Source organism: Dryas octopetala, chromosome 2 (assembly GCF_963921425.1).
Source record: "Dryas octopetala chromosome 2, drDryOcto1.1, whole genome shotgun sequence".
NCBI lineage: Eukaryota > Viridiplantae > Streptophyta > Magnoliopsida > Rosales > Rosaceae > Dryas > Dryas octopetala.
Genome location: NC_141367.1, coordinates 18,096,739 through 18,107,089, shown reverse-complemented (window position 1 = coordinate 18,107,089; position 10,351 = coordinate 18,096,739). Strand labels below are relative to the sequence as shown.

General features: G+C 33.0%; 1 protein-coding gene across 1 annotated transcript; it reads left to right on the top strand.

Annotated features, from left to right (window-relative positions):
- The first annotated feature begins 366 nt into the window (after positions 1-366).
- Positions 367-10,011, top strand: LOC147293654 (cycloartenol synthase 2-like). Its single transcript, XM_086231104.1, has 18 exons — positions 367-570; positions 1,457-1,642; positions 2,564-2,650; positions 2,876-3,070; positions 3,375-3,459; positions 5,096-5,262; positions 6,025-6,213; positions 6,571-6,684; positions 6,896-7,018; positions 7,125-7,244; positions 7,749-7,847; positions 8,077-8,133; positions 8,228-8,274; positions 8,612-8,755; positions 8,872-9,049; positions 9,473-9,553; positions 9,664-9,747; positions 9,889-10,011. The coding sequence occupies exons 1-18, from the start codon at positions 367-369 to the stop codon at positions 10,009-10,011; spliced, it is 2,283 nt and encodes a 760-aa protein (XP_086087230.1).
- Positions 10,012-10,351: the final 340 nt, after the last annotated feature.

The following is a 10,351-nucleotide window of genomic DNA, read 5'->3' as shown; positions in this document are numbered from 1 at the left end:
TACCCGTTCGATTAAGCGGTTAAAGTTTAAGTGTTTATAGAGGAATTTGTTGTTCGTCCATTTGTTTTAACTTTGACCGTTTAAACGAACGGGTAAACGATTTTCGATTTGGCTGATTTTTTGCAGGGATGATCTATCAATGGAGATGTAAAAAATGAACGGTTCGGATTAACACAAAACGACCCGTATAGGCCACACAGGGTGATCCCTCATTTAACACTAAATGAGGGATCCCTTATTGGAAGGGCCCTCTCTATATATATATAATATGTGTATAATTTCATTGTAATGTTTATTTATACATATTTTTGTTTTGTGTTGAAGGCGTTATTGAAGCTAAAACTCCAATTAAGCTAGCAAACAATAATGTGGAGGCTCAAGCTTTCAGCAGAAGGCAGTGAACTAGAATGGCTGAAAAGCGTGAACAACCACATTGGAAGGCAGTACTGGGAGTTCGATCCAAATCTGGGAACAGCTGAAGAGCGAGGTCAAGTGGAAGAAGCTCGCAGTGAGTTCCATAACGATCGGTTTCGAGATAAGCATAGCTCTGATATCTTAATGAGACTTCAGGTTCGTACGGATCAGAATTAAATAACAAGTAGTATAACTGAGTCGATCTAGCTACTTATCGAGTACTACTGAGGGTGAGACATACTACTATACTAGCCATATATAAATACATATTATCTCTCTGCATGGGGTGCCCAAAAAAATATAAAAAATAGTATCTCTCTGGGACTCTACGTCATTGTGGGAGCTGCCTCAGCCAGAGACCACCAGCCCTTCCCATCATTTTATATATATTTCAGTCTCTCACTCTCTCTTTCAATAAATTCTTACTGGTGTCACGGTAAGATAAATCACGTAAAATGTTAACGTGATGTTATGAATTTATTTAAATTATAATATTATGTATAAATTATTAAAATCAAAATTTTAAACTTTAAATGCTAATCATCTCAAAGTATTATATTAATGATTATACACCTACCTGTTATAATTTAGATAAATTTACTTTACTATATTGGCATGATGGACATGTGTTGTCGCCGTTACATACAAAATTTTTTTTTTAAAAGAAATTTATTATTAAAGAAATTGAGCATCCACTCATTTTTCTATTATGGCGCATTTTCCTCAAATCTCATCTAAGATCTTTTCAAATGGAATCAATCCCTTTCTGAAAATCTAGGATTTTTGTTGAGAAATAAGAGTACGCACTTCATCTGTTTTGAACAATATTTTCTTAATTGAAAAATGAAGTAAATGGTTGAGATTGAAGTTTGAGGAAATGAAAGAAGCTAAAGGAGGGAGAGAGAAAATAAAAACTCTAATTACTTCATTAATTTAGAGTGGAAGTGTTAGAATTTTAGTAATTTTCACATAAATATTATTTGTATGGACTATGGAGTAAAAGAATATTTATCGACATGATTTTTGGGCATATGATTAACAGTTTGCAAGGGAGAAGCCGTCCCAGGTGCAGCTTCCACAGGTGAAAGTGAATAGTGAAGAAGAAATTACCGAGGAAGTAGCGACAACCACATTGAGGAGGGCCTTGAGATTTTACTCTACTCTGCAGGCTGAGGATGGCTTTTGGCCTGGTGATCTTGGTGGCCCTTTGTTTCTTCTCCCTGGCTTGGTAATTAAGCACACGTACTGCATATATGCCTAATTAAGATACAATACTATTTTTGGCCATTAAGATACAATAATATTCAATTACTCTGATCAACATCTATTTAATTGAATGTTCAGATCAATTAGGTCAAGAAAAGAAAACCTGGATATATAGAATGGTTACGAGTCTTGATCAGTCTTATATATGCACTAATATATTATTATTATTATTATTATAAAAAAAAAATGAGGATTGATGTTACAGGCTTTAATGAGGATTTTAATGTTACGGGCCGGGTTTACTAAAAATGAGATTGTCTAAATATTTTTTTTTATTTGTAACCGAGGGTGTTCTGAGCTAGTTTTCGCGCATTAGACTAATCTTTTAGGCTGGTTAAATGCAGACAATTCACGCCGGGTCTAGGGGATTCATAAAAAATTTTACCTCACTTTATTGAACAAAATAACCATATCTTGTAAGGATAAAACTGTAATTAAAATAAAAATCAAATAAAAAAGAAAAATAGAAAAAAAGGAGAGTGATCAAATCACTAACACGTACACACACACACACACACTCTCTCTCTCTCTCTCTCTCTCTCTCTCTCTCTCTCTCTCTCTCTCTCTCTCTCTCTCTCTCTCTCTCTCTGTGACCATGTTATAATGCAAGATCAAGATCCAAATAAAACAGGGCTATACAGCATCTATATATATTATTACACACAAATAAAGTAGTAGATTTTGGTGTGATTATAAAAACTCAGTTCGAAAAAAATTTTATAAAAAAAATAATTTATTTTAAAAAGAGTAAAATCAAACAAAATAGTTTCAATTTTTGCAGTAAGAAAGCCAATTGATTTAAACATGGAAGAGGCTAGTTAATTTAACTAATACAACAGGTATGCAATTAGAATTAATTAATGATTGATTTATAATATCGTAGGTGATTGGGTTATCTGTGATGGGGGCGCTTGATATCTTGTCACATGAGCACCAAAAGGAGATGCGCCGCTACCTATATAATCATCAGGTAATAATTAAGATTTTACATATTTTGATTACTGATTACGTGACAGTTATGAGTTATTTTGAGAAACACGTTATATAAATCTATTATTGTAATAAATGTTATATGATGATCACATGATCAGTTATTCTAATAAAAATATTGTACAGAAGAGTGTTCTTGCAATATTAAAATTTTTCTTTGCTTGAATTAATATTTAAGTTTAGCTGGATTGATTGATTGATGCAGAATAGAGATGGAGGTTGGGGATTGCATATAGAAGGGCCGAGCATAATGTTCTGCACTGCTCTGTCGTATGTGAGTCTGAGATTGCTGGGAGAGGAAATGGACGGTGGAGATGGAGCCATGGAGAAGGCAAGAAAGTGGATTCTTGAGCGTGGAGGGATCACCCATATCCCATCATGGGGCAAGATGTGGCTTTCAGTAAGTGTGTTCCCCATTAATATATTGCATGCTTTTGTTGTTTATAGATTCTATAATATTAATTACAGTACGTATATATGCAACTGCATTGGTAATTAAATTAATGAAGGTTTTGTTGGATATATCCCCATGTTAGTAAATTGGAAAATTTAGTGGAAAAGGTTTTAGGGGAGGGAGAAAAAATCGACAAAAAAAAAAAAAAAAAGAACAACAAAATGATGTGTTTTTTGTGTGAAAATAATTACCATTTATCTGTTTATGTTTTTGGACCATGTGTATACTTACTGTAAAATTTTATATATAGGTACTGGGTGTATATGACTGGAGTGGCAACAATCCACTGGTTCCAGAATTATGGCTTCTTCCTTACTTTCTTCCTGTACATCCAGGTTCTTCTTCCTCTCCTTCTCTATATATACCTTCGACTAGTAATGCTATAAAAACCAAAAGCTTAAAAAAAAAAAACAAAAAAAAACAAAATTTTGGATCTCAACTAAACTGATATAGATATAGTGTTGATATATATATATATCCAAAGATGAATCTACAATGAGGGCTACATGGATAGATCGCTTAGTCAAGAAAATACAGTCAGCCTCTAATAAGCTATGGGAATCAAGAAAAATACAGTAAAACCCCTATAAATTAATACTATGGGAATCAAGAAAAATTATTATTTTAGAGAGGTTATTTATATATCGATAAATGAATATTTATTAATTTACAAAAAGTTTTTTTTTTTTTTGTTCATGTATTATTTTTTTTTTGGACAAAAATACATGTATCTAATAAAAAAAAAAACAAAGATACATATATGACTTCAAACTTTTAAATGAACGTTAAGAACTAGAAAATCAAGTGATTTCAAAATAAGTATATACATATATGGATTACTACATGGATTATGAACTAGAAGATCAAGTGTATTCAAGATAAATACATATACATACATTTTTGAGATAAGTTAAGAACTAGAAAATCAAGTGTTTTCAAAATGAAAAAAATATACCAAATGTGGTGTATGCATTGCAAAAAATTAAGGATGACGTTTAATTCGATTTAGGTACAAAGAAAAGACAAACGACTTAAGAAGCATATTTTGAAAAATAGTTTAATTGAGAAAATATAAGTTGTTAAGTAAAAAGTTTCTTAATATATATTATGAATTTTTATGTGTTATTTCTTTTATGTATTTTATCAATTATTAATTTATATATTCCCTGGACCATAAAGGATTTTAAGAAAAATTATTATCTTATGCATTTAGCGAGGTTATTATTTTAGTACACTGGCCTGAGTTAGGACAAAAAGATTTTATTATTTAACCGAGGTTATTAATTTATCGAACATTCATTTAGAGGGGTTTTACTGTACTATATTATATATAATAAAATATCTAGATGGATTATATAATTATAACAAGATATATTATATGTCATCTACCACATTAGAGTCACACTATAACACTTGGTCTTAATAATTAATATAACAAGACATAGTGTGGTCGACAAATATATATCATCAACATAAATATTCATAATAGAACTCAAAGTTGAAATATACTCCTATATATGCAAATCGATCCTTTTGTGATGATCTTTTATTTATGTTTTAAATAATAATACTAGAGATACAAACTATTATCTCAATTTTATAAATTTAATTTAACTGATTGATTTGGTAAAAAAGAAAAAATTGGCAAATCAATTTTTCTATTTTTCTTTACATTAGAGGAAATTGAATGCTGGATCTAATCTAATGCTAACTCTTATCTTACCCACCCTTATTACTTATGTTAAGATTTGATAGTTTTTCACTTATTCATTTTTGGGCCAACTCTCGGCCACATTTATCGACAATATAAAATGTATTACCTGCCACATTAGTTAGTCACTATAAATTATAATAATTGTTGGTATTTCTAATATTATTGGTTTTCTTTTACTATTACTTATTTACTTCTGAAAGGAGGATGAGGACCATCCCATTTAGATTGCTGATGATCAATCCATAATGATAATGCAGGACGAATGTGGTGCCACTGTCGTATGGTATATTTACCCATGTCGTATTTATTCGGGAAGAGGTTTGTGGGTCCCATGAACGCCACCGTTTTGTCCATTAGGCGAGAGCTATACACAACACCATATCACCAGGTTGATTGGAATCGAGCCAGAAATCAATGTGCCAAGGTATTATATTCATTTCACCTCTAACTACGGACAATGTATGACATATATACAAATAAATTTATCAATAATGAAAATTATATTTAGTAAATTATATCCTAGTATCAAACCATTAATAAACTTGGTGTAAAGGATAATTTCTAAATTTTTTACAAATGTATTTATATTTTTACAGATGCATTGGCTTTTTTACAGATGTACTTATTTTATTTTTACAAATGTATTGTTCTTTTGCGCAAATGCACTGATTTCGTAAATACGTTTGTTGTATTTTTACAAATGCATTGAGTTTTTTTTACAGATGCACTGATTTTTTCTTTAGATGTACTGAATTGGCCCTTATTTGAATTTTGGCCCTCAACTCAACTTACTTGGTTGATTGTCCTTTAGACCAACAATCTTAGTTGTCAGACCTTATAATCCAATGAGTAGTGAACAAATGAACCCGTCAAATTTAAGAATTGTATTTAAATATCAAGATTTTTCCTAACTGGCAAACTTTTAATTTCTCACTTTTATAAACCTAAACAAATAAGATATTATTTTTTATTACATATCTGACTTGTTACATTGTTAAACTTTTAATTTGACATTACAATCATACAAAGATTCAAGCAATTAATAATTAAGATTGATATATAACGGCCCACGGAATTTGGGCCATTATCCAATACATTATGCTCAATGTCTATGTAGAACATATAATCGATGTCCATGTACATGCTAATTTGGGAATTGGTGGTGGTGTACATGTATGTATTGCAGGAAGACTTGTATTTCCCTCATCCCCTGTTACAGGACATACTGTGGGACTGTCTTAACAAGTTTGGAGAGCCTCTTCTGAAGAGATGGCCCTTCTCTAAGCTAAGGAAAAAGGCTCTTGACCTTGTCATGCAGCATATACACTATGAGGATGAACAAACTCGCTATATATGCCTTGGACCTGTCAATAAGGTGAGAAATTTTATGGTACAAACACGTATGACATATAAATATATTTTTAATTTTTATATTGTGATGGGTTCACTCTTTCCCACCCGTTAATAAAAGGTGCAATTCATTTGATTGAGTATTTAAAAAGCATGATTTTTCAAGAGTAATGCTATTAGAACTACTTACTTAGCCTCTGACACTATTAAATATTTTATTTTTGTTTAATATGTTTGCAATATGGAATTTTAGAAGCTGGATAGAAGTGCTAATACACTATTTTATTCCATATTTACCGACCAGATCTCTTACATAAACGAATGACTGCTCTGTTTAGTAGTTACATACTTACAGCAACATATATATTCCCTATGAAAACAGGTACTAAACATGCTTTGTTGTTGGGTGGAGGACCCAAATTCAGAGGCATATAAGTGCCACCTCGCAAGAATCAAAGACTACCTTTGGGTTGCTGAAGATGGAATGAAAATGCAGGTCGGCTTCCATCACAATGATTTATAATTTCCCAATGTGAAACTTTACTTCTATTGCATTTCCTACTAGCTAGCTAGGTTTGGTTATACAGGGGAGTGTTAGTTTTTTCTAAGAAATTAATTAACTTTTCTTCTTTATTGTGTATGACTGAAGTTTGGGTTGATATACAATATAATGTTTAATTGTGTAATCATTCGAATTGGTGATATAGGGATATAATGGGTCTCAACTTTGGGATACAACTTTTGCTATTCAAGCAATCATTGCAACCAACCTTCCTGATGAATATGGTTCCATGCTAAAGAAGGCCCATGAATTCATCAAAAACACACAGGTAATAATTCAACTAAAAAAATAATTAACCACAATATTGGCCACTTTCTGGAGTACAACTGTATTAATTCCTAACTTTGTAATTTGGACTTGGTTTTGGATTGAAGATTAGGGAAGATTGCCCTGACAATGTTAAATGGTTTCGTCAAATTTCCAAGGGTGGATGGCCCTTCTCCACTCAAGACCAGGCTTGGCTTGTGTCGGATTGTAGTGCAGAAGGTTTGAAGGTATTAATTAACCCTTTTGGCTCATCCTTCTAAAAAGAAGAGGATGCTTATATAGGGAAATAGACTAAATCTTGTATGGGGCATGCCCTAATGGGGCATCTCTCACATGAGATGGGACCCACAATCATGTGAGCCCCACCTCATGTGAGAGATGTCCCATTGGGGCATGCCCCATTGAAGACTCTCTCTAGGGAAATGTTCTTTGCCAAACAGTCCGACAATATAAGATGTCTATATTGTCAGATTGTAAATGTGGATAATTGATTAGGCAGATTTTTGAATAAATGTGTAGTCCATATTAACAATTTAGACAAGAATCAACAAACTATGTCGAATTGTCTAAGAGAACATTTCCCTCTGACTATACGTGTGCGTACAAAGCAAGCGTGCTTTGTATATACACATGTATAATGAAAGCTAGCTAGGCCATTCTTAATTGGGACCTCATTATCATCTAATGTTCTAGTAACTTACACAATTGTGCTGTATATCATCTCATTACAGTCTGCACTAGCATTATCCCGTTTGCCATCTGACATTGCTGGAGAACCATTGCCAGTAGATCGACTATATGATTCTGTCGATGCTCTTTTGGCCATGCAGGTACACTATCTAATATCTTGGCTTCATTTGAAGTGAATTATTTAAGCAATACTTTGTTGATGGGTCTTTATGCAAACACAATCCTAATTTTGAGTTTCTAGATTATAGTTTTCAGCTATTGACCATTTAATTGTAAAGAAAAACTTTAATTTGAGTTAATTATTTTGTGTGTGTTTTCTCTAAGAAATAAAATTACATTGCCATCTGTATTTGCTCCTTCACATTACAGAATAGCAATGGAGGATTTGCTTCGTTTGAGCTCACAAGATCCTATCCTTGGTTAGAGGTAAAGCATCAAAGTCCTCTTAAATATATGCTATTAAAACACACTCACTGAGAGTTTTTATAGATCTTTCTAACACACCTTATTTTTATGTCAGATGATCAATCCAGCTGAATTGTTTGGAGATATCGTCATTGATTATCCGTAAGATGAATTCCTATATACAGTTCTAATTACACACATTAAGTTGCATTAACTGTTATGATTTTCTATTTTAATCGCATTCCTAGCTATATGAAGACAAATTTTCTCTTGTCAAACAGTCTGACATGTTATGTCGTCAAATTATCGATTTGAACTACTGATCAAGTGAAATCTTGATTGAGTGTGGGGTTTAGAAGTCTGACAACATAGCATGTCAGATATCTAGGAAGAGAACATTACTCCCTATATGAATTCGTGGAAATGCTTCATGTTATGAACTTTGAGTTTTATTTTCCTTCATTGTTTGGGCGTAACAATAGAACCTTGATATATGCAGGTATGTGGAATGCACTGCAGCAGTGATGCAAAGCCTTAAATCATTCATGAAACTGTATCCAGGACACAGAAAGAAGGAAATAGAAGCATGTCTTGCCAAGGCAGCTAAATTCATTGAGAGCATACAACAACCTGATGGCTCATGGTACATTAATTTAACTTGTTTCTCTTTCCACAAATTCATTACTTTCCAAATGGAATCTCATGTATGAAACACAGCCTCTGCAATCCAAATGCATAATCATACAATTTTCCAATTAGGTATGGATGTTGGGGAGTCTGCTACACCTATGCAACATGGTTTGGAATAAAGGGGCTGGTGGCTAGTGGAAAGACCTACCAAACTAGCTATAGCATTAGAAGAGCATGTGATTTCTTGCTATCTAAACAGCTTGTCTGTGGTGGTTGGGGAGAGAGCTACCTCTCATGCCAAGACAAGGTAATGATCAACAACTCATTTTCGCCTTTTCCTCTACAAATTATTGAAACACATAATTTTTCTATCAAAGTTGAGATTATTGAGCTAGCTAGCCTTGGATTAATTTATTGGGGTTTTGAGCTTTTCTGTTTAGTTTGATTATTCCTCTTAAGAAAACTCAAGATCCACTCTCAATCACTTATACAAGTTTTCTAGGGAAAATTTAGAGAAAGTTAAGATTCAAGTCAAAGAGAAGCAAAATGTTGCTGTCTCACTTGTGGGCCGGGGGTGCACACACACACACACACACACACATATATATTTTTTATATGCTATAACTTCTAAAAGGGACGTCCAGAATCTGGAATTATTTTGAAATCCGGACGTCTGTTTTAGAATCGTTCTCTGTATTTCTAATCATAATTCTTTTAAACGAGTGAGCAGGTGTACACAAATCTGGAAGGAAACAGAGCACATACAGTAAATACGGCATGGGCTATGTTAGGTCTTATTGAAGCTGCGCAGGTATGTCACATTCTCTAAGCTTCATGTTCTTATGAAAGCACACATTCTCTAAGCTTTATAAGCTCTAAATTTGTGTTTTTTTTTTGGCTACCATTGCAATGGGCTAATAGGGTCAGAGAGATCCAACCCCGTTACATCGTGCAGCAAAGGTTTTGATCAATTATCAAATGGAAGATGGAGATTTTCCTCAACAGGTATAAACATATACACACATTATACGAGAAATGATCTTTTATCAAATATGACTATCAGAATTGTTATGTTACGAGACTACGAATCAGGACCACACATTCAGATATAATAATCATTATTACTGCAACTTTTTTGGTGTGTAGGAAATCATGGGGGTCTTTAACAAGAACTGTATGATCACTTACGCTGCCTACAGAAATATCTTTCCCATATGGGCACTTGGAGCATATCGCAACCATGTACTATTACCTTTTAGAATATGTTGAAATGTACGACACAAATTATATTATTATAGGCAATAATTCTGTAAGTGCACAGACAAATGAGCCAGTTTGTTCTGGTTCTTAGTTCTCTAGGAAGAACAAGGTATCCTTTAATAAAGGTATGTAATCAGTACAATATTCAACTGGTCGCAAAGCAAGGCCATTCATGTATGTAAGATCTAGTCGATCGTCAGTCTTCACCCATGCAAATTAAGTTTTATTTTTATTATTATTTTTTTTTTTGAAAGAGTGGGATCGAACTTGAGTGCATTGTGTGTAATTTTACGGTCCATTTCAACTGAGCTACCCAACAACTACCATGCGAATTAAGTTAAGGTCCATG